Consider the following 25,551-nt stretch of genomic DNA (forward strand, 5'->3'; position numbering starts at 1 on the left):
GATTCAACTACTATTCTGGACAAAGAAAGATAACTCCAATCAATTGAAAATTTCTTGCTATTGCACAATATTGTGCAATTAGATATTTCTTGCTATTGCGCAATACTGTGCAATTGAAAATATTTGCTATTGCACAACACTGGGCAATTGAAGATTTCTTGCTATTGCTCAATACTGTGTAATTGAAAATTTCTTGCTATTGCACAATACTGTGCAATTGAAGATTTCTTGCTATTGCTGAATACTGTGCAATTGAAAATTTCTTGCTATTGCACAATACTTAATATAATAATTTTGGATCCTGATTTGGACCAACTTGAAAACTGGGCCCATAATCAAAAATCTAAGTACATGTTTAGATTCAGCATATCAAAGAAGCCCAAGAATTCAATTTTTGTTAAAATCAAGCTAAGTTTAATTTTGGACCCTTTGGACCTTTATGTTGACCAATTTGAAAACGAGACCAAAAATTAAGAATCTACATACGCAGTTAGAATCGGCATATCAAAGAACCCCAATTATTCAATTTTTGATGAAATCAAACGTTTAATTTTGGACCCCGATTTGGACCAACTTGAAAACTGGGCCAATAATCAAAATTCTAAGTACATTTTTAGATTCAGCATATCAAAGAACCCCAAGGATTCAATTTTTGTCAAAATCAAACAAAAAGTTTAATTTTGGACCCTTTGGACCTTAATGTAGACCTATTTGAAAACGGGACCAAAAATTAAGAATCTACATACACAGTTAGATTCGGCATATCAAAGAACCCCAATTATTCAATTTTTGATGAAATCAAACAGAGTTTAATTTTGGACCTTTTGGGCCCCTTATTCCTAAACTGTTGGGACCAAAACTCCCAAAATCAATCCCAACCTTCCTTTTATGGTCATAAACCTTGTGTTTAAATTTCATAGATTTTTATTTACTTATACTAAAGTTATGGTGCAAAAACCAAGAAAAATGCTTATTTGGGCCCCTTTTTGGCCCCTTATTCCTAAACTGTTCGGACCTCAACTCCCAAAATCAATCCCAACCTTCCTTTTGTGGTTATAAACCTTGTGTTTAAATTTCATTGATTTCTATTTACTTATAGTAAAGTTATTGTGCGAAAACCAAGAATAATGTTTATTTGGGCCCTTTTTGGCCCCTAATTCCTAAAATGTTGGGATCAAAACTCCCAAAACCAATCCCAACCTTCCTTTTGTGGTCATAAACCTTGTGTTAAAATTTCATAGATTTCTATTCACTTTTACTAAAGTTAGAGTGCGAAAACTAAAAGTATTCGGACGACGACGACGCAGGACGACGACGCCAACGTGATAGCAATATACGACGAAAAATTAAAATTTTTGCGGTCGTATAAAAAGTATCTTGCAGCAAAAAACTTTTTAACCTTTTGGTCATTCTTCCTGATCTAAGATATAATTTAATAACTAATTGATATGATACAAAATTTATATCATGTTTTATCATTCAAATATCAAATGTAATTATAAAGTATAGTTGATCACTCCAACAAGATTGATTTTTTCGCTTGAGCCGGTACGGTGAAAGCGAGAAAAGCAATTGATTTGAGATGACCTATAATAATCTGTTTATCGCTATTTTACCTATGACGATGTTGTCAATTTCATGTCAATTTCATTAGCAACGCCACGTGCATCCTTAATTTCTAGCGATAATTTTCCATCTCAAGTGAGTAGTATGATATGAAAACACAAAAAAAAGATCAAAAGAAAAATGCACAAAAAAGCAATAATTATAAATAAAATAAAGGCAAATTTATTTCAAATTTCTCATAAATGACCCAATCTGTATCTGTGCTGGAATGTCTAGTGTCACTCAAATGATGTGACAACAAAAAACATACACAAGTAAATAATTTATACAGTTCCAGAATTAATGCAGGAGGGGGGGGACTTTGAGGACTATTTATTTCAGCCTTCATTAACGATTCTAACATCTTTATAAAACAAATCAATCAGAGATCTACATCTTCTTGAGCTGTTTCGATTATCATGATTATTCAAAATTTACAAGAAAATGTTGACAGTAGATACAAAAATCCTGAAGTTTTTACATTTCAATTTCTAACATTTTCCATGCATGGCTGTTTTAACAGTTGGACGACTTGTTTCCAAGCATGTCTGTATTAATTGGTGGGAAACTTGACAAAGTTGTAGATTAACCTTGATCTGTATGATTTCTGCAGTAAGATTGTCCTCTGACAGAACTCAGTCTACATGGGGTCCCACCACGTGTCAGGCCATTACAACGAGAACTCATACTGCTGCTAGGTGTTGAACCCCTACAATAAAGTTATTGATATATATGTAGGTATATATAAGAACAAAGGATAACATTACTATGCTTGTAAAAATTATTTCTAGAACATTGCCAATTAATTAGACAGCTTACATTTTGGAACAGAATTAGACTTGCAAAAAAAAGGACTACATATATAACTTTCAGAGGACCTGAGGTCATCCCTGGTTTTTGGTGGGGTTGGTGTTGTTCATTTCTTAGGTTTTCTATGTTGTTTTTTTGTATCAGTGTTCTCCGTTATTCACTAAGCATGCTAAGGTAAGGTGGGTGTTTTGAAAAATTCACTTGCAATCGGGTGTGTTTTTTTGTTTTAACATTTCCAACTGGTGTTTTTACTGTTGGTGGGATCATAAAAAGAAGGATTAGAATTGTATTTACATTTATTCAAACTGAACGGTTCTTTTGTTATCACTGCTAGCCTTTCATTTGACAAATTAGTTTTTCACATCTTGGATAGCCGATATGGCTCCTCCTGTATATGTATAGATTATTAATCCAGGTTTCTGTCCTGTTTCTCGCTTTAGTGCTGTATTTTTGGCACACAGAACAGTAACATCCTCCTTCTCTGACAATTAGCCATATTTATCAGCTTGGGAACAACCTCTCAATTGAGGGGTATGAGGGGTAACCGCCCAATGTAATGACTATCCCTTTTATGAGGGTACATTTCACGAGATCCAAATGAGAACATATTCATTTTATTTACAGAAACTTTTCCCCAAGAATTATACCATCAATTTTGTATTATATGTCCAAGAATTTTGTAATATTCCTCTTTATCATAAAAAATAATGGAACCCTCTAGAAAAGTTGTTCCAAATATAAAGATTTTTCCAATTATGAGTTTTTCTCTTTTGATTTCTTCAACAGTATTGGCATGACCTCTTGCCAGAAAGACAGTGCCTCAGTAAAGGGATATCTGTCATTTTGGGGATTGTTCTCAAGCTGTTTATCTTCGCGATCGCTTGCGTGCCTTTTTCGTTGTTTTAAATTTTTTTTCAGTTTCAATACAACTAATTGTCTTAATTGGCCCAGAATTTCCTTATCACCATCGTCATCTGCCTTTTTCTTCTACCAATTAATAGAAGAAAACATTGAAATTTGACAATCCGCCATTTTTGTCAATGAAAACAAAGCGAGGCGCGATTAGTATATAAATTTTAACGGTGCAGAACCGACAAAAATCCGGAATTTGAAAAAAAAAAGCCGACCATCTCCTAAAATGGAAAGGTGGTTGGCTTTTAAAAGAAGAGGGTTGGCACACCTGGCTTAAATGCCAAATGGAAAACACTATGTATACTACTGTTTGTCTTTGGTCTTTTATATTTTAGCCATGGCTTTGTTAGTTTATTTTCAACTTATAAGTTTGAATGTCCCTTTGGTATCTTTAGCCGCCATTAAGAAATGGTCATTTTCAGTGGTGTCCCACTTAGAATCCCTGTTGATAACAGCAATCTTTCATCTAAATATAAATACAATAATCAGAATTACACATTCTAAATCCTTTTGCCTTGTTCTAAATTGTAAAAGACACAAACAAAAATATACTGTTAATAATTGAATCTTTCAATATATAATTGTGTTTAACACTTAACGGGGCTTGCAGGTCTAAATCAAATTTTTTAATTTAATATAGGATTTCGCTATATTTTTCTATAAATGAACTTTATCGTATACTTAATAGAAAAATGAAATAAAAAATGGGGTCACCGTTCATTTACGCTCACTATCTGCCTCCGAAAGAAGTATACATTTTTGATAAGGTCCTTTTTTTCTGTTAAACTAATAGGAGAAATAGAGGTAATATCGAAATTAAAAAAGAACTAAATTACAGAAATCATTTAAATTTTACAAATATTTAGTTTATGTACAGCTTATTCGAAAACAACAATAAAAAATATAGGTCACCGATGAGAAAAAAAGATATTTCAATTTTAATGCCAAAAAAATGCATTTTTGCACCAAAGGGACCTAATTTGGAGTTTTTTCTTCTTTTTTTTTCAACTTCTGATACTTTATTTCACTATAATAGTTGTTAACAAAGCCCCTTAATGTTACAATAATGGCACTAATTTTTAATATGATAAAGTAATAACTACTAAAGGTAACAAATAAAATTTGTAATAAAATATAAATGTTTTATTTTTTTCTGAAAATTTGTACCTGCGAGCCTCCTTAATATATTCTTTTTAGCTTATCAAGCTTATGAATTAAATAATTTGTTGACTTGCTTTTGAGACGTAATTGGTGAGTTGCTTGATTTGTAATAAATCCACCTTCCCTAATTTAATATTAAAAGAAAATTTAAGAAAGTGATATATATATATATGTATACCTGACATTTCTGTAGTTGATTGAAGTTGAAGGCTGTGGTGTACTGGTCCTAGAGAATACAGGTGTACCCTCTCTGGAATGTGTAGAAAATCTCTCCATCGAACTATTCAATACAAATCTATGTACTCTGTCCACGTCTTCAGGCTAAAAATTAAAATATATGGCGACTACATTCGGATGTAAAGTTCTGCTTATGAATTTTACTCTGCGACTAAAAGTAAAGGCAGAAGAGGGGTCAAAAGGAAGCATTTCTAAGTGAAAATAAAATTGAAAATGGAAATGGGGAATGTGTCAAAGAGACAACAACCCGACCAAAATAAAAAAACACAACAGCAGAAGGTCACCAACAGGTCTTCAATGTAGTGAGAAATTCCCGCACCCGGAGGCGTCCTTCAGCTGGCCCCTAAACAAATATATACTAGTTCAGTGATAATGAACGCCATACTAATTTCCAAATTGTACACAAGAAACTAAAATTTAAATAATACAAGACTAACAAAGGCCAGAGGCTCCTGACTTGGGACAGGCGCAAAAAATGCGGCGGGGTTAAACATGTTTGTGAGATCTCAACCCTCCCCCTATACCTCTAACCAGTGTAGAAAAGTAAAAGCATAACAAAAAGGCTGTTACTGCATGCCAGCTCAGCTTAAAAATTTGTATCATCTATAAGTGAGCTTTCTTTTCTGATTTAGTTTTATTTCAGTAACATGGAGATATTGATAATCAGAAAAAACAGTTTCAATATAATTCCACACAATGCTACTTGGATCAACTAGATTAAATGTGCAAGAGACATCGATCATGATAATCATTTACAATAGAAAGCTCCAAAACTTTAATTTAAATTGTATATTTCTGTTCTAATCAGAAATTTTATACTAGTACAGCCACAAATAATCAATTAACAAATAGGAAGTCAACACCAGCTGACCTCTTCCAAAATTTTTTAAACAAAAAATAAAGATGATTCATGATTGCAATACTAATTACAAAGACTACATCTTTGCATGAAGACATATCTCTACAATTACATTTTTAAAAGTGTCCTTTCAATGGTCAGTATAAACAAGTTTCACAGAAATTGTTCTAAACTGTAATCTATGGCAAGCAAATATTCCATTATCAAGGATATAAGAAATGATGCCACATTTACATTCAGTGACATACTTCATTACAAATCATTGTATGATATCTTACCATAGTAGAAGAATCTGGTCTAGCCTGTGTTTCTATCTGTGTAACATTCGGTGTTGTTCTCATACTGGTATCATTACCTATACCACTCTCGTTTACTGTAAAACAAACCCAAAAACAATTATCACTTGTAAGTATGAAACAGTGCAAGCAAAGTAGTTTCAAGAGTCATTTTTATGAAGATCTGAGGTAGAATGTTAGATTTTTGTCTTCTTTAAAATGAAAGCATCAACCAATGTGAAAAAAAAATAAGATTCTATTAACAGACAAAATAGCCTTTATGTCGATCATCATGTGATGATTTGAAAGACAATTTTACTCCATGTAACACATTTTGTTTGTTAATTTTTTAGATAGATTAATTTTGTATCACAATAAATTTATCTGCACATGCTATAGAAACCGTATAATGATGATATATATTTATCACTCACATGAAAACTGTAGTCTTCCAACTATATTTGTCAAGTTCTGTAACTCTTCATGTGTGACTGGTTGAGTTGCATCAGGATCGGTTCCTGTAAGTCTTAAAGGAGCCTTTTGTATATTACCTTTGGATTTCCAAATATAGTATAAACCATTTGCTGCAAATTGAAAAAAAAAAATTCTCTTAAATGTGGACAGAAAGTAGCTCCTGTCTATGACATCTAAATTGTATTCAGTGTACTAAGTTTTTGTAATCCAATAAACATAAATATCGAAACCACAAAAGATATGAAAGAACCTTAAAATAAACTGTTAAATTTAAAAGATATAGATTCTCATATTCTTAAACAAGAGGCTGTCACATTGACAGCAAACCAGATTTAATAACATTTATTTGTGTCCTGGCAATATCACAAGAACCATAACTGATGAACGGTGAAAGTGAAAATCGTCAATATCAAATTTGACCTCCATTTTGTCATCAGTATCAATATATTAAAATTTGAAAAGCTTAGGTTGAATGGTTCATGAGTAAATGCAACAACATGAATGGAAAGGCCATTTTTCGATCTTTCAAGAATCATAACTCCTGAACGATAAAAGTCAAAATCGTCATTATTGAACTTGACCTCCATTTTGTCATCAGTAACAACATATTAAAATTTGGGAAGCTTTGGTTGAACAGTTCATGTGTAAATGCACGGACAGGACTGGAAACACCATTTTTCAAATCTTTCAAGAACCTTAACTCCTGAACAGTAAAAGTCAAGATTGTCATTATTGAACTTCACCTCCATTTTGTTGTCAGTATAAACATATTAAAATTTTAAAAGCTTTGGTTGAACGGTTCATGAGTAAATGCACGGAAACATTTGGTTGCAGCCCGGCCACCCGACCGCCTGCCGTACAACCCCAAATCAATAACCTACATTTTTGTCACAAAAATCCAGTTAAAAATCACAGTAACTTCTGAATTTACAGTAATTTGTTTACATTCCATGTGCTGACGGACATTATTAAATTTTTGATTAAAATGGAAATGTCTCTTAAATCAAATGATGAAATGGATGTGATGGAGTTGAGACAATATAGAAATCTTACTGTTATCTGGTAGATTGAAAAGCTCAAAAAATTCTTTGAGTATTAAATATAGAATATAATATTATGAAAATTTCAAAAAGCAACTACAAGGTCAAAATATCCAAAATTGAGTTTGTTGGCTGGTAAAAAAAATGTCAACTTTTATTGTGGTTTTACCCATTATAATAGAGAAGTCCACTCCAGCCATCCTTATAAATCCTGCTCCATTCCCAGACTGGATCTCTATAGCTGAGTTAGCAAAGGTAACAATGAGGATAAGAACACGAGACATTGAAGGAACCTGTAGGTAGGCTGTAAGGAACATTATCAGCATCAAAAATACTATATGTTGTCCAAACATCAATAATATTGTTATCTTCTCCTCTGGAAAAAGAAATATACATGTCATTAGAGTTGTAAAAGTACATTGTGCTGTTAAATAATATGATCAAAATTTCAGTGTGAATGACACATATTTTCCTTGTTTTTTTTTTAAGGATGTACACCTCTGAGGAGCCAAAAATTTCTAGAATTAAACTTTTTTTCTTAACCTGATTTTTGGGTTTATAAGACTGTAACAAAATAATTGGTGAAGAAAAAATCATATGGTGGTGCACTTCTTTTTTTGCTACGGCCCTTTGAAAATGCCCAAATTTGATGATTTTCCCATTTTTCATCGATTTTTACCTATTTTTGGGCTATTATCGTGAAAAAAATCACAGTTCCACATTTAAACTTTTTTTCATACTTTCTATAAAGATGAAGTGGACCAATCTGAATATATTTTACCTAAGAAAACTATAGGTAGGTGTTAACATCAGAAAGTTTTATTATATTTTGACGCTTTTTTGTGTAAAATTTACCATGCTGTCAATTTTGTATTTTTTTGATTTTTCTCAGTTTTAAGAACACAATGCCTATTATTTCAACTGTTTTGTTATACATGATTGAAGAAATACATATCTAAGAAATTTGAAAAGACCAAAATGATATGGGATGTACATGATTCTTTTAAAATCATTTTTTGTATCCCTCACCCATTTTCTCAAAATTTTGGCTAAAAATACTGACTTGATTGGTCGTAAAATTTGAAAACTGGATTACTCAAAAACCATTCATTGTAAATACACAATTTTTTCACAGTGTTATGTTTGATTATGATATTTTTAAGATTCATTGATATTTATTACTTGTATCACATGTTTTGGAAATTATTTAAGAACGATATTTCAACGAAACTGAACGAGACTGAAAAGTCAGAAGAATACATCCTTAATAACACTCTTTATGATCAGGTACAAATGAGAGAAAAAAACAGGTCCATACTTCTTTATTATATACCATTGTTATTTTTTTCCCATTAAAGCTAACTTTGTTTGTTAATGTATATTATATTGGATTTTTTTGTTCATTGTTTTGTACATAAACCAGAGCGCTAGATTTGTTTGAATTGTTTTACATTTGTCATATTGGGGACTTTTATAGCTGAATTAGTGGTATTGGGTTTGGTCATAATTGAAGGCTGTACGGTGACATATAGTAATTGATTTTTATGTCATTTGATCTCTGTTGGAGAGTTAGTTGTCTCATTGTCAATCATACCACATCTTCTTAATTTTGCAATTAGATCAATGTTTTACTTAGTTTGCTAATACAAATTCTTGGATATGTTAAGTGTATCTGTATTTCTATTTCTTTTCCATACATTCAAATACATGTTTATTATGAAATGTTTGTATCAGATATATACATTGTTTGAACTATAAACAATAACAGATCATAAGTATAATGTATAAAACATTTTCAAAATATTTTGTAAATATGATTTTAAGCTTTACTAAAGAATGTGACTTCTTGACCTAGAAATAAATTCCTTATTCATACGTACATTTAATTCTAATAATCGCGTTCACACCCTCTTCTTTTTTAATTCGAACTGATTCAAATTGGCTAATTCTCAATATCTAATTCTCATTAGAAATGTGGTTTTGTTAATACGAATTAAAAGTTAACGTCGTTTGGACAGTAAAGATGATTTGATGCGCATTGCAATTTGAAATGGAATTTAAATTAAGACGTAAAACGTTTCTAATGCAAATTAAACTAATTCAAATAAGTTAATGTGAATTGAATTCCAATTACTTGTGAACACAGCTAAAGAAGAAACCTACCCGTAGTTCCTAGTAAATGAGAAAACCAAGAAATCTTTTTGTCCAACTTTTCCTGCATACTATTTATAGATTTCATCAAATCTGTCACGGTTGAATTTATTTTTACCATCTTTTCATGCATCACTACATACTGTTTCTTCAGATCCTGGTGATTTTGTAAAAGATGCTGTGTACTTTTGTCTGAAAAATTAATCATTTATCTCAAAACCCAAGCGTTCACTGAGGTTTTCATTAACTGCAAATAGGATTCTTATCACTAATGAAGAATTTGTTTACAGTGGTGTTAAATCATTTGTTCCATATTTAACAAATTTAAAGAAAAGTCTGAAAACGGCTCATCGATAAAAGGAGAAAATAAGAATTAAACATCAGCAGGATAGCAACTCAACAACGCAAGGTTTATGTACTGTAGTTTCAGAAATGATTGCATGTACTTTTTAATGCTATCGTAGGTTCCAAATTGCAAAAAAATGTAAGGATTTATTTTGGCGATCAATCATTATGCCAGATCTATCTTGATATCTGTTTACAGTATTTATACACAAACACCTTTTTTTATCCATTAACCTAAGGACTTACAATTGTATTTCTTTAAATGATAGGTGTCACATATGAACTGGGTTCCAAGAAAGGACATCATGGTACATAATGTCAATGATTGATATTTCATGTCAGCTTTGAAACTTTTGATTTATGTGAATAATAAAAGGTAACTTATCCAAATTTCAGGTACAATTTTTTTATTTTCAAACTAATTGAGTCTTATACTTAAAGTAACATCAGTCAGGATATTACTTTGTTAAAATTATCTCCCTATCTTATTTTTATAATCGTAAACGGAACCCATTAATATTGTAGCTATATATATAGTGATGACACGCTGTCAATTTAGCTCTTGAAAACCATTAAATTTATCTGCATAGTATCATTACAATCCTTATATGCCAGTTGTATTTTAAAAGACAAATGATTCTACTAACTATTGAGCATCTTTGAATGAACTTTTATACATTTGACAACTTAAAACTTTTGTCTGATTGGTTGACGTTGTCAGGGGGGATTTTCCAAAGTTCAAAAATATTCCAATCTTACCTAGTTTATCTATTGTATCTTGAGCTTTTGTCTGTATGTTCATTAGATCTTGTATGATAATTTCATGGTTTGTCTTTTGTTCTTGATTCTGACTCTGTAAAGTTGTCATGGCTTCCTCTGAAAAAAGATAACCAAATGATCTATATTATTTAAATATAGATATAAATTTTAAAAAATCACTGTTTTTCAGAAAAATATGTAGTCATCCATTTTTAGGCTTCAGTTTGTTAAAATATTCCAATCAAAATATAATAAAAAATATTGATTTTCACAACTTGATACTACAATTCTTAGTTTTCAAAAACAAATTGTCTTTAAAGTCTCTTCAGGTGTTCATGTATCATGGCTTATTACAAAAAAAATTAAAAAGTTAAAACAAATCTGGTTTTAAACAAATTTTATAATAAGTGACTCGGAGGGAAAAAATTAAGCTTCAAGTTGATTTTACTATATCATCACAGTAAACTACCTGAAACCAAATTTGAACATGGAGAAAGTTTATAACAGACAGACACACAGACTAAACATAACTCATAAATGGAGCATAACAACAACCTAATTTGTTCTTTATATTGTAAGTCTGATCTGCCAGTTCTTTATTTCCAGCAGCAATCAAAGCTTTTTCTGTTTTAAGTGATGCCATATTGTCCGTTATCTGGGTCATGACTCCCTCTTGTGTTATCTGTAACTGTTGATGATGGCCTAGCATTTCCTGTTGACTCTCGTATAACTTTCTAATGGTGTCTGTAGCCATGTTGTGTAGTGCTTCCTGATTATTCTATAAATAAATAAATAATAATAATATTAAGGGGGTAGACCTGGTATATGGGAGACAACTCTTACACATGCATTGAAAGTCATTAGTGAGTTTTAACATAGCAGTAAATTAAACAGTGATCAAGCATTTATGTTGTTTACATTTGGCTGTGAGAATGATGCAGACAGATACAGACAGCTGTACATTTTTGACACCACAAAACAATAAACTAAAGAACATCTTCTTTTAATGATATGAATGAAAATGTAGAAGTTACCATTCATACATGAAACACTTAAAACAACACCAATGAACTGACTTTGAGGAGTTCTAGAGCAACTATATATACATGATATACTGACTTAAGAACCTTGTGGCATTACTTTAGAATAAAATCTTGGAAGTTTTGGGAAATTCGATTTGAACATATGAATTACATAATGAAGTAAAATGGTTTTAGTGAAGTCATTGATACAGAGATTTTACTCATGTTTGTGTTTTTTTTTTTCCCCCAATATAAAAAGCACAATTCTAGAAGATATGATCTGAACATCAATCCTAGTACAAGCATATGCTAATAGATAATCTACATTAACACAAAGTTAGTACTTAGATAGTGGCAGACGGTAAAAAACAATGAATTCTGATAGCGTCTGCTATTGATGACAGGGGCATTTGGAAGTCTGGGGAGTGAAACCAATAAATAAATGTGATAAAAATTATGTCAACTCGTCCCAAGGATACTCGTCCCATACTGAAGATTTCTGATTTCCTTATAAATTAATTAGAATTATTATTGGGACAGTAATCCTTTCCCTATAACACATTAAAAGAATGCAAAGACAGTCTGTAGAAGTTTTTGTAAGGGAAAAATGAATTTTCTACCAAAATTCTACTTTTTTCGTGTGTTAGCCAACTTGTTGAAAAATAAACGGCCAAATTCAATAAAATTTTGTGATTTTAAAGATTAATAACCAATAAATGTTTAAACAATTATTTGCTGGAATTAAACGACAAAAATGTTTTCTGGCTAAATTTGAAAAAAAAATATTATCTGAGCTGGCCATTTGGTGATTTTTACCTACTAGTGTTTTCGACTGTTTTTAGGGTACCCCAAAACTGGTCATATTCAATATACCCTACACATAAAATGAAACTGTGAATCTCCTTAAGACTTTGGCAGATGATTCATGGACCCTTACCTTTTCAATGATATAAATATAAGAAAAATTAAACGAGAGGAAAATTTTGGTTTTACCAAGGCCTACCCCTTAATTAAATATAGTCATGATAGTGCCTGTTGGATTTCATACTGTTACATTTACCTTTTCCAGTCATATAACAAAGGGAGCATGCGTGATAATTTTTCAAATATAAAAATATATCATTCTAGAAACATGGGACACGTGCATGCATTCCAATGTCTTTGACTTATTATAAAATTTTAGAAATATTGTATAAATAATTTTAGTAATGAAAATAATAATGTGTACTGTAGATATTAATATTAATAATAAGAGAGAAAATAATATGTATTATTAGAAAATTTATACAGCATGTATCATGTGTATAGAAAAAAACAATTTGTAGCTATATAAAATCGGGTAATAACAAGAATATGTCCATAGTACATGGACGCCCTGGGTCTACTCGCACTCTTATTTTCTTTTTTAATTGGACCGTAAAATTAAGGTTAAAACTCTAATTTGGCATACAATTTGGAAAGATCATATAATAGGGAACATGTGTAGTACTTTGTGTACTAAGTTTAAATTTGATTGGACTTCAACTTCATCAAAAACTAACTCGACCAAAAACTTTAAACGAATGAACGAACAGATTGAAAAACATAATGCCCATAAATAGGAAATAAAAAAAAGGAACTTTTGTAACTCTTATACTTTCAATCTTATAGCTGCTTTAGAACAGATAGAGGTAATCAGACCTTTATTAATTCCATGCTGTCCAGCTGATCTGTAGCTGCTGTCACCAAATTACTGACGGTCATCTCTGTCATCCTTCTAAACTGTTCCTGCTGTGTTGCGTAACACATTGCCCTAGCTCTGTTACCTACAATCTGATAGGCATTCCATGTTGGTCCATCCATCTCCCTTGTACAGTCAGCTAAAGTCTAAAGATAAATAAAACAACACAATCAATTCCATGTATTATGTAATTTATCAGAATTTTAGAGAGAGAAACTAGAGGCTCTAAAGAGCCTGTGTCGCTCACCTTGGTCTATGTGAATATTAAACAATGGACACAGATGGATTCATGTCAAAATTGTGTTCTGGTGATGGTGATGTGTTTGTAGATCTTACTTTACTAAACATTCTTGCTGCTTACAATTATCTCTACCTATAACAGTACTTTCTGTGGAAAATGTTATTGAAAATCTTCAAATTTTAAGAAAATTGTTAAAAATTGACTATGAAGGGCAATAACTCCTTAGGGGGTCAATTGACTATTTTGGTCATAGTGACTTATTTTTAGTTCTTACTTTGCTGTACATTATTGCTGTTTACAGTTTATCTCTATCTATAATAATATTCAAGATAACAAAAAAAACCAGCAAAATTTCCTCAAAATTACCAATTCAGGGGCAGCAACCTAACAACCGATTATCCGATTCATCTGAAAATTCCAGGGCAGATAGATCGTGACCTGATCAACAATTTTACTTCCTGTCAGATTTGCTCTTAATGCTTTGGTTTTAGAGTTATAAGCCAAAAACTGCATTTTACCCCTATGTTCTAATTTTTAGCCATGGCGGCCATCTTGGTTGGTTGGCCGGTCACCGGACACATTTTTTAAACTAGATACCTAAATGATGATTATGGCCAAGTTTGGTTAAATTTGGCCCAGTAGTTTCAGAGAAGAAGATTTTTCTAAAAGATTACTAAGATTTACGAAAAATGGTTAAAAATGGACTATAAAGGGCAATAACTCCTAAAGTGGTCAACTGACCATTTTGGTCATGTTGACTTATTTGTAAATCTTACTTTGCTGAACATTATTGCTGTTTACAGTTTATCTCTCTCTATAATTATATTCAAGATAATAACCAAAAACAGCAAAATTTCCTTAAAATTATCAATTCAGGGGCAGCAACCCAACAACGGGTTGTTCGATTCATCTGAAAATTTCAGGGCAGATAGATCTTGACCTGATGAACAATTTTACCCCATGACAGATTTGCTCTAAATGCTTTGGTTTTTGAGTTATAAGCCAAAAACTGCATTTTACCCCTATGTTCTATTTTTAGCCATGGCGGCCATCTTGGTTGGTTGGCCGGGTCACACCACACATTTTTTAAACTAGATACTCCAATGATGATTGTAGCCAAGTTTGGATTAATTTGTCCCAGTAGTTTCAGAGAAGATTTTTGTAAAAGATAACTAAGATTTACGAAAAATGGTTAAAAATGGACTAAAAAGGGCAATAACTCCTAAAGTGGTCAACTGACCATTTTGGTCATGTTGACTTATTTGTAGATCTTACTTTGCTGAACATTATTGCTGTTTACAGGTTATCTCTATCTATAATAATATTCAAGATAATAACCAAAAAAAAGCAATATTTCCTTAAAATTATCAATTCAGGGGCAGCAACCCAACAACGGGTTGTCCGATTCATCTGAAAATTTCAGGGCAGATAGATCTTGACCTGATAAACAATTTTACCCCCGTCAGATTTGCTCTAAATGCTTTGGTTTTTGAGTTATAACCCAAAAACTGCATTTTACCCCTATGTTCTATTTTTAGCCATGGCGGCCATCTTGGTTGGTTGGCCGGGTCACGCCACACATTTTTTAAACTAGTTACCCCAATGATGATTGTGGCCAAGTTTGGTGTAATTTGGCCCAATAGTTTCAGAGGAGAAGATTTTTGTAAAAGTTAACGACGACGACGGACGCCGGACGCAAAGTGATGGGAAAAGCTCACTTGGCCCTTCGGGCCAGGTGAGCTAAAAAAGGACAGCCTCTACAATTTCAATTACAAACATGGCAGTCTTAGACTATCAAATAAAATGTTAAATCTCATTTATAGTACTGTTAATTCAGAAAAATTATTGAGTGCATTTATCAAGAACAATCATGTATGTGATTAAAATGGAACTCCTGCACACATGATTTGATTTGATTTTAGATTTATGGTGCTTTTAAGCTCCTCATTTAATCTATTTCGTGGCTGGCAGTTTTTATTGGTGGTTGATGCCATAGTGCCAGGAAAAAAGAACCTCAGTGTTGACCTGCTAGTGATTACAGTAGTAACTACTTAAACCACTCAGCCATGTGACGATACATTATATATACCTTCAATCACAGTTCTTACCATGTCAGTAGTACATTTAAATACAGGTCTCCCTTCTGCCTGTGATTGACAGTTCAGTAGTTGTACTGCTAGCTTGTTCAATTCCTCTTCAGTAAGCTCCCCACACCTTTTCTTTAGACTAAATACTACCTATGAATAAAAGATAAAATGTAGGTCTTGAATTTCAAAATAGCCAAGTTGTAAGTACAAAATGTACACATGGTGTAGGCACACAAATATTTTATATATGTATTTATTATCATACTTGTAAATAGATTCAATTTGAAACTGTTGTACTGTTGTTATTTTGCATTAAATTTGATGTTCTGTTCTAACATGTCTAAGATAATGTGTTTGAAATAATAATTAAAAAAAATTCATACACTGAATGATACCAGACTTCCTACCCTTCTCAAAGGTAATGCCTGCCTCATATTATGGGGACGAAGTCCCCAATTGCGGTTGAAATATTAAAAAAAAAAAAAAATTCCTGAAATTTTCATTCTACTAATCATGCTAATGAACTCAAAATAGTTAACTTTTTTTTTAGACTTTCTTAAATCCCTGCATTTGTGCAGAAATCTACTTCCTTTTCAGGTCTTGTTTGCATATATATTTATCAGTGTAGTAAAATAGGATTGGTACTCAAAACTAATTCATTTTAAAATGGGGACAAAGTCCCCATTAACAGTAGAAAAAATCAATAAAAAAAAAAAAATAAAAAAAATCGGGAAAATTTTTCCGAAATTTTCATTGTACTAATGAACTCAAAATCGTTCAATTTTTTTGATGTCATGTTTTGAATTCCAGCATCTGCACAGAAATCTACAATGTACTTCCTTTTCCGGTCTCGTTTGTATGAAACTTTGAGTAAAATATATATTTATACCAATTTCATTTTTAATAATTTCTTGATATGAAAAAACGTGACTTGATGATAGCGTTTCTTTGTTTACATTGCATATAACGCCATAACTAAAATAACACCACAACTAAAATCCCTAACAACAGAAATAAAATCGGAAACATTACAGTATAATATTTAAGTTACACAACAATAATTCAAACAGACTTCGTCCCCATTTACAGGTAATGCCTGCCTCATATTAATTGTTTGATATGAAAAAAATGTTACATGATGAAAGCGTTTCTTTGTTTACATTGAGTATGACGTCATAACTTAAATAACAACTAAATCCTTAACAGAACCAAAATTGGAGATGTTGCTGTATTTCCGCTTCTTTTATTAATGTGTTTGAATCAAAAAACAAATCATACAGACTTCGTCCCCATACACCTTATCGCTATTTGTCCGCCATTACTGGATATTACACAGGTTCCCATAAAATTTTGACGTCATAAAACAAAATATCTTACGCCACAATAGAAAAGTGATTGTTGCATGCGTCAAAAGTTCAAGCGGCCAGGTCAGCTGGCCGATAAGGCTAATAACGATAAGGTGTATTCACAGGTAATGCCTGCCTCATATTATTTTATCCTTTGAGAAAGATTTTTTTATAGCATTGGATAAAATATTATAATTATACACATGTATAAGGAAAGTTCACAATGGAACTTGTTCTATGATAAAAGTTCTTTGGAACAACTATTATGGGGGGACTTAATTATATTCTGTGACTATCAGGTATATATAAGTATAAGCAGGAACATATATACTGTTCACATATATAATTACTATATGATAACAAGAATCTAAAGGAGACATCTCGTTCAGTTCACTGGCAAACTTCAGAAACTTTTTGTCTGTTGAAACCACTTCAAATTTCACATTTTTCGAGAATGATTTATCTATATCTGTGTCGGGGCCAAAAAGCCATCCTTTTATAGAGTCTAGGACCAAACTGTCAGTGTGGATAAAGCAAACTATCAATATGAAAAAAGAATAACTAATGCGCTGCATTTCAACAAATTAACAACAGGAAGTGGATTTTCATATTTTGAATGCCCCTCGCTGAATTATTTAGTCTATTTTGATTGGTTATTATTTTTAACGTTTTTTCGACACAAGTCATTTCGTCCCAACAGCAAACACCATATCGCTTCATAAAGGATTAGTCAGCATCAGTTCTATTTAATAACGGTTTATCACTTCCAATTGGACCTTAACGTGCAAAACTATGAAGTTGTTTTTATTTTGTAGTTTAAGTGAATAGTTTGGCATAAATGAAATAAAGTGAAGAGATTTGTTATGCAACCATGACTCGGCGGCTTGGTTAAGTCGGCACCGAAATATTCTGATAGACACAAGATGAATTTGTCTTTGTTGTACATAGTTAATTTCGCAGTCATGGTTAACATAGTTCTCTGCAAGTTATTAAGCCATTTCTATATATAAAAAAAAAAAAAAAAAAAATAGGCTATTTTGTCGGCTTGAATTAAGATATTTTAATCAGAGCCGGAAAATCATAGCAAATTTGCTATTTTAATGGCAAGTGCCTGCAAAATAGCCACTGTCCCTTTTAAGGCACTGTGTGCGCGTATCCGCATGCGGGTACCCGTATCCAAAAATTATGCCGTTAGTTTTCTCCTTTCAATGGTATTACATTGTCAATTCGGGGCCTTTTATAGCTGACTATGCGGTATGTACTTTGCTCATTGTTGAAGGCCGTGCGGTGACCTATTAAATTTCTGTGTCATATTGGTCTCTTGTTGAGAGTTGTCTCATTGGCAATCATACCACATATTCTTCATTATATCAGGGGCGGATGCGGGAATTTTCGAAAGGGGGGGGGGGTGCTAACCCAGGGCACCCAGGGCACCCAGGGCAAAGGGGGGTGCAAAACATATGTCCCGATACAAATGCATTGATCGGCAAAAATAAAGGGGGGTGCGCACCCCCGGAACCCCCCCCCCCCCCTTGGATCCGCCACTGTTATATTTCGTAGGCTGTATGCGTACCCGCAATTGATTTTATAATGAACTACCGGTTATTTCCTGACTTTGTGAATTCAGTGAAGATCAAATTCGAAACAGAAACAAAAATTTAAAATATCTAAAACGACTTAAAATAAAGTTATACGTTACAATTCAATAATTATACGTCTAACCTAAATATAAAGACCTGATATAGAAGCAGCAAGCAATAGATCCGGAGTTCTGAATGGATATATTATATAATTATCAAATGCATCTCCTGAATTTAAGACGTAATTATGGAATTTTACCGTATTACTTTAAATTGTGTATTCACTCAAACTTTATTTTTAATCGTTTAAAATATTTTATTTTGTTTCTGTTTCGAATTTCAAGTTATAAGAAATAACTTTCACACCCGAGTTTTTTAACATCAAATTCAGTATAATTTTATTCTTTTAATTATGCATTTTACATTTATTTTCTATTTTTCTAACGAATACCTTAGATATATTTGAGTCATATTGTAGACATGGAACACATTAGTTATAAATTCATATTTATCTTCAGGTTATTATTTGATGTAGCAATACACATATGATGTTAGTCTTGTGACCTTCAAATTAACACTTGAGGTAAGCAAATAGTTGTATTATGTTGTTAATTATTTGCTTATTTTGCTTACTTTATAGTGCTGAGTTGCTGCATGTAGATATTTTAATGTTTTACTGTTTTGCTTAGTTTATTACTATTTATGGAATCATGTAGAGTATATTATTTACATGGTAACAGAATATTTATTAGTTTATGAGCTGCATAAACTAATACATGTAAGACACAAGTTTAAGTTGAGTCTTGGAGACAGAAATATAGATGTAAAAGTTAGAGCAATGGACTTGTTCATAAACATGTTAGAGTTATCTTTCTTTGCACCAGTATTTATAGTATTTTATAATAATGTTTTGTAGGGTATTTATATGAGACAACTGTCGTTCTAAGACCTTTAATAAAGAATCCTTATATTTACAACCGAGTTTATGATGATGCCCATTTCCACCCGGTTTCACAAAGTAAAAAATATAACTTGCCATTATCTTCACTGAATTCACAAAGTCAGAAAATAACCGGAGCCCCAACTTTTGAGACACCAGTTGTATAGTCTAGCTATGCAGTAAAATAAGTGGACAATGCTTCTCGAAACATTTTTTATCCAATTTAAATAAATACACGATACATGACAACAATCATAAACATGTAATTTGATATTTTTCTTGACTTTTAATTCGTTTTTTAGTCAACAAATTGTTATGATCATCTAATTTTGCTTTCACTAACGTAAACTAATCTCAAATGTTACAATTATAAATGTATTAAAGGTATGACCCAATGAGCAAATTAAGGCAACAGTAGTATACCGCTGTTCGAAATTCATAAATCGATTGAGAAAAAACTAATCAGGGTTACAAACTAAAACTGAGGGAAACCATCAAATATAAGAGGAGAACAACGACACAACAGAAACACTAAAATTCAACACACACTGACTCGAACTATAATATAACAATGGCCCTTTTCCAACCTTGGTACAGGACATTTTAAGAATTAATGGTGGGTTGAACCTGGTTTTTTGGCTTGCCAAAACTTCCGGTTTTATGGCAATGTTAAATACAACATAAAAATATCAACATTACATGACAGGACTACAATATAAATAAATTGAAGAACATACAGGACAGAGAAACACACAAATAAACAATACAACAGAACATTACGACAAGCTAATAGTTATTAACGATACCAGGCTTATAAATAAACTCATCATAGATACCAGGACGTAATTTTGTATATACGCCAGACGCACGTTTCGTCTACAAAAGACTCATCAGTGACGCTCGAATCCAAAAAAGTTAAAAAGGCCAAATAAAATACGAAGTTGAAGAGCATTGAGGACCAAAATTCCTAAAAGTTTTGCCAAATACAGCTAAGGGCAATCTATGCCTGAGGTAGAAAAGCCTTAGTATTTCCAAAAAATCGAATTTTGTGAACAGTCAATTTATAAATAGAATCATATCAATGATAATTCATGTCAGCACAAAAAGTGCTGACTACTGGGCTTGTGATACCCTCGGGGAAATAAATCTCCACCAGCAGTGGCATCGACCCAGTGGTTGTTTAATTTAATACGTCAGACAAGTGTTTCGTCTACAGTCAGACTCTTCAGTGACGATTAGGTCAACATAGCAAAGAAAGCCAAACAAATATGGAAGCATTGATGCCCAAAATTCCAAAACGTAGGGTCAAATACGGTTAAGGTTATCTGCCTGGGATAAGAAAATCCTTAGTATTTAGAATAATTCATACTTTAGCAAAGAGTAAATTTATAAAAATGACTATATAATAGATATACATGTTATCACCGAAGTGGTGACTAGTTACAGAATAAAAATGAATACGTAAAACAACCTAAATCAACACATAAAAACAGCACAGCCGAACAATGTATTATATGTTAGCCGAAAAGATCGACGCACAAAAGTGACGTCACATTTAAATTTCAAAAAATTTCCCAAAAATAGGATAAAGTTCAAGATTTGGTTTGTAATACTAATATTACAATACTTATTAATATAAAAATGTGGTAGCAATTATACAATTTTGAATTGTATTATCTGGCTATGTCGGTATTTCTTCTAAATCAAACTGCAAAACGATTACATCGTGTTAATTTAGTTGACCCAAACTAAAATCTTATAAATGAACTGGGTGATTTATTATCTTTACTTTAACACACGAATAGAAAGGAAAATAATAAGATTTACAACTACAAACGCTAAGACAGTTGACAATATCCGACCAGAATAACAAATATAACATCAAGGCTGAATACATGAATTTTGGATAGGAAAATACCGTGGCACGTCTTAAAGCAATGCAAATTAACAGCTGCAAAACAGTCACAATCGGGAATTAGTCACGTTCGGTACTTAAAGATCAGACGACGTAATGACAAACCATAATTTAAGACGTGGTAAAAATGTCCTTAGTTAGTTTAGACAAAAACACATCGCATGGATCAACCAATTCGTGATGGTGTCCATAAAATTTACGGAGTGTCATTTTTATCTGCCCTCCTGTCAAACAGAGTCAATAAAGATTTGTTTGAGCATATATATTTAATTGGGTTATGCGTAAAGTTAAGTAAGAGTTTGTGGTAGTCTCACTGATTGTGTTTTGTCCTTGTAGGTTGAGTCAGAAAAATCTTTTATCACATTATGTAATAAATCTCTATATCATCAATATTTAAGTTTCCAATTTCATAAAATAAAATGCGCATTTTGATATTGATATAAACATAAAGACATGCGGTATAGGAACTTACAGGAAAAAAAGATACATTCAAAATAATCGTTTTGTAAGCCTGGTAAAATGTATAAAGTAAAATAACAAAAATACCACTTTCCAAGGAAAATTAAAAACGGAAAGTCCCTTATCAATTGTAAAAAAGATCAAAAACATCAAACGAAGGGAAAACAACTGTTCATGGCTAGCTTTTGTTTGATATATTAAAACGACTAAGCGACTATAGCTTTAATTCCAATTTGTCTGCATGACTGTTTTTCACTCATTTAATAAAATTGAGAATGAAAATGGGGAACGTGTCAAAGCAACAACAATCCGACCAAAGAACAGACAACAGCCGAAGACCACCAATGGGTCTTCAATGTAGCGAGAAACTCCCGCACCAGGAGGCATCCTTCAGCTGGCCCCTAAACAAATATGCATACTAGTTCAGTGATAATGGACGTCATACTAAACTCCGAATTATACACAAGAAACTAAAATTAAAAATCATACAAGACTTACAAAGGCCAGCGGCCCCTGACTTGGGACAGGCACGAAATTGCGGTGGGGTAAAACATGTTTTTTTGAGATCTCAACCCTCCCCCTATACATCTAGCCAATGCAGTAGAACAAACGCACAACAATACGCACAGTAAAACTCAGTTTAAGAGAAGTCCAAATCCGATGTCAGAATATGAAACCAAAGAAAATAAACAAAATGACAATAATACATAAATAACAACAGACTACTAGCAGTTACTGACATACCAGCTCCAGACTTCAATTAAACTGATTGAAAGATTATGTCTTCATCATATGAATATCAGGCACAATTTCTCCTGTCAAGGGTTTATTATTATATCATCATGACATATATGAGAAGAACATAACCCATGTCATGCCAACAACTAGTTTTAGCATAAATGTGTTTAATTCCGATGCAAAGACCCTCTAACTGTATCGATATTAAAGCCAAAATATGCAATTTTTAATGACCTGACAGTATCGTAACTTTATCCCTTCTTGATAAGTCTGTTTAAATGTTTGTTAGCTTTTGAGGTGAATATTGACATTTATGTGCTTTGTAAAGAATATTACCATAAAAGATTGGATGTGAAATACCTGAACGTATAACATTTCTGCATGTTGAGTTATATTTACGAATTATTTCCTTGTACCTATGATAAAATTAAGTAAATGTTTTGACTAGTTTGTGATATCGAAAACCCTGGAATAATAATTTTTCAGTAATACATAAATTTCTCTGGCTAAAATCTAACACGTTGTTACATACACGAGCGAATCGCACAAGTTGAGAAACATAAACACCATGATATGGTGACAAGGGAACGTCACCATCTAAAAATGGATAGTTAACGATATGAAATGAAAAATCATCTCTTTTATCATATTTTTTTTGTATTAAGCTTCCCGTTAATGATATAGATATCAAGTTCAAGGAAAGGGCAGTGGTCATTGGTAGTATTCGCTTTATTTAAAGTAAGTTCAACAGGATAAAATTCTTTAGTATACATACTGAAGTCGTCATTATTGAGAGCCAATATATCATCCAAATATCTAAAAGTATTGTTAAATTTTTGTATCAAATGCTGTTTCGATGGGTCTTTGCTGATTTTAGTCTTAAATTGTAACTCATAACAATACAAAATCAGGTCCACAATAAGTGGTGTACAGTTAGTCCCCATGGAATTCCAATAACTTGACGATATACGGAATCTCCAAAGTAACTCATAACAATACAAAAACAGGTCCGCAATAAGTGGCGCACAGTGAGTACCAATTGGAATTCCAATAACTTGACGATATACGGAATCTCCAAAGAACAAATATTTAGGAATTTTTTTAGCACATATTGTGTGACATTGAACGCATTTATGTTTTATGAATCTGTGTTGTTCTTTTTTGAAACTTGAATTTGCTTCGTCTGAAAATAAAACTTAAATATGATATAATTGCCAATGTTTCCTGCACAAACCAAAAAACGTAGAAGTTATCAGCTTTAGGTCACAGTACGGTCTACAACAATAAGCGAAATCAACACCACACAGCAAACTATAAAAGACAGCGACATGATAAATGTGTAATAATACAAAGGAGAAAACTAACGGCCTTATTCGTGTGAAAAACGATAAACAACAACCGAAAACGGGATCGTGGCTCTGTTAAACTTTTGGTATACTAATATATAAGTTCGTGCATGTTAAAATGTAATGATACGGACTTTGATGAAATATCTGTGGTCCTAACTCACGACGACGTCAAATGGTTATGAGGAACCGCGACTGAAATTGACAAACTATAAGCTTGACGGTCCAAATGATAAATTCGTTTGAACAAACAATCCATATGTATCGCAATTGAACATGGACATGTTTGCGCAGTCCCAGATCTGTAGATGCCAGATGAGGGAGCTGCCATTAGGTTTTTAGGGGAGGAGGCTAGAATGCAATTTGAAAAAAGGCAAGACAGGTGTTTTGAATACAAAATACAAAAACAGGATGAGCCCTTAGTTTAAAAAAAAAAGGCAGGATGACAATTTATGTAAAACAAAGTAAGGATAAACTATATTATAAAAAAGAGACAGGACCGATAAGGATGAAAAATAAAAAGGCAGGACAGAGATTATAACTAAAATAAATGCAAGATTTGTTTTTTATCCGAGCTCTCCCCTAAAAATTAAATTGTAGCTCCCTTACACATTGACTGAATGTGGATTTGTATCATGTGGATGGCGGAAGATGTGATCACATCAGGAGATGCTTACCCAACCACACATTCGATCTAGCTACTATTAGAGTTCACGCGATTACCTCCCGTTATATCTTTACGTAATTTACGAAATGGTTACACATTCTTACGTAATCATAAAATTTAGAATGGAAATGGGGAATGTGCCAAAGAGACAACAACCCGACCATAGAAAAAAACAACAGCAGAAGGTCACCAACAAGTCGTCAATGTAGCGAGAAATTCCCGCACCCGGAGGCGTCCTTCAACTGGCCCCTAAACAAATATATACTAGTTCAGTGATAATGAACGCCATACTAATTTCCAAAATTGTACACAAGAAACTAAAATTAAAATAATACTAGACTAACAAAGGCCAGAGGCTCCTGACTTGGGACAGGCGCAAAAATGCGGCGGGGTTAAACATGTTTGTGAGATCTCAACCCTCCCCCTATACCTCTAGTCAATGTAGAAAAGTAAACGCATAACAATACGTAATCATGGTTGTTTATGAAAACTGTAGTTACTGGTGTAGAACTGTTTATGCATGGTATTGGTATTTTCCAATGAGATGTTTTAGAAAATGTACGAGACGTCCTTTGACATAACCCTGGTTCATCAACTGTCTGGTCAGACACTGGAATAAAAACTGTTTGATTGCATGTAACTGAACACACATATTTGCAAACGTGTCATCCATTGTCATGTACACTGCATTAAAAACTGATTATTTTTTTTTAATTTATTGACCTCACATTGTGTTTGTGAAACCAGCAACAGATACACATGATTTACTGTTTTTCTTAAATTACAAACTTTTTGTAACCAATGTCCTTATTAGTAATTATACCATGATTGTACTTTTTATCGCGTTTAAATGTTTTTAATC

General features: G+C 32.4%; 1 protein-coding gene across 1 annotated transcript; it reads right to left on the reverse strand.

The window, feature by feature from the left end:
- Positions 1-1,916: 1,916 nt before the first annotated feature.
- Positions 1,917-17,656, reverse strand: LOC143056993 (uncharacterized). The gene is made up of 11 exons (XM_076230213.1): positions 17,395-17,656; positions 15,720-15,848; positions 13,331-13,516; positions 11,184-11,406; positions 10,629-10,745; positions 9,537-9,716; positions 7,543-7,749; positions 6,294-6,443; positions 5,863-5,957; positions 4,667-4,809; positions 1,917-2,314 (listed from the first exon to the last, which is right to left on the reverse strand). Exons 1-11 carry the CDS (start codon positions 17,617-17,619, stop codon positions 2,191-2,193), a joined length of 1,779 nt encoding a protein of 592 aa, XP_076086328.1. The 5' UTR covers positions 17,620-17,656; the 3' UTR covers positions 1,917-2,190.
- Positions 17,657-25,551: the final 7,895 nt, after the last annotated feature.

The sequence above is a fragment of the Mytilus galloprovincialis genome, chromosome 13, assembly GCF_965363235.1.
Source record: "Mytilus galloprovincialis chromosome 13, xbMytGall1.hap1.1, whole genome shotgun sequence".
NCBI lineage: Eukaryota > Metazoa > Mollusca > Bivalvia > Mytilida > Mytilidae > Mytilus > Mytilus galloprovincialis.

Coding starts and splice junctions, on each gene's coding strand:
- LOC143056993 (XM_076230213.1), bottom strand. CDS start 17,619: ATGCAGCGCATTAGTTATTCTTTTTTCATATTGATAGTTTGCTTTATC. Junction 10,746..11,183: donor CAATATAAAGAACAAATTAG/GTTGTTGTTATG, acceptor ATCTTTTTTCAG/AGGAAGCCATGACAACTTTA. Junction 6,444..7,542: donor GGACTTCTCTATTATAATGG/GTAAAACCACAA, acceptor TTCAATTTGCAG/CAAATGGTTTATACTATATT.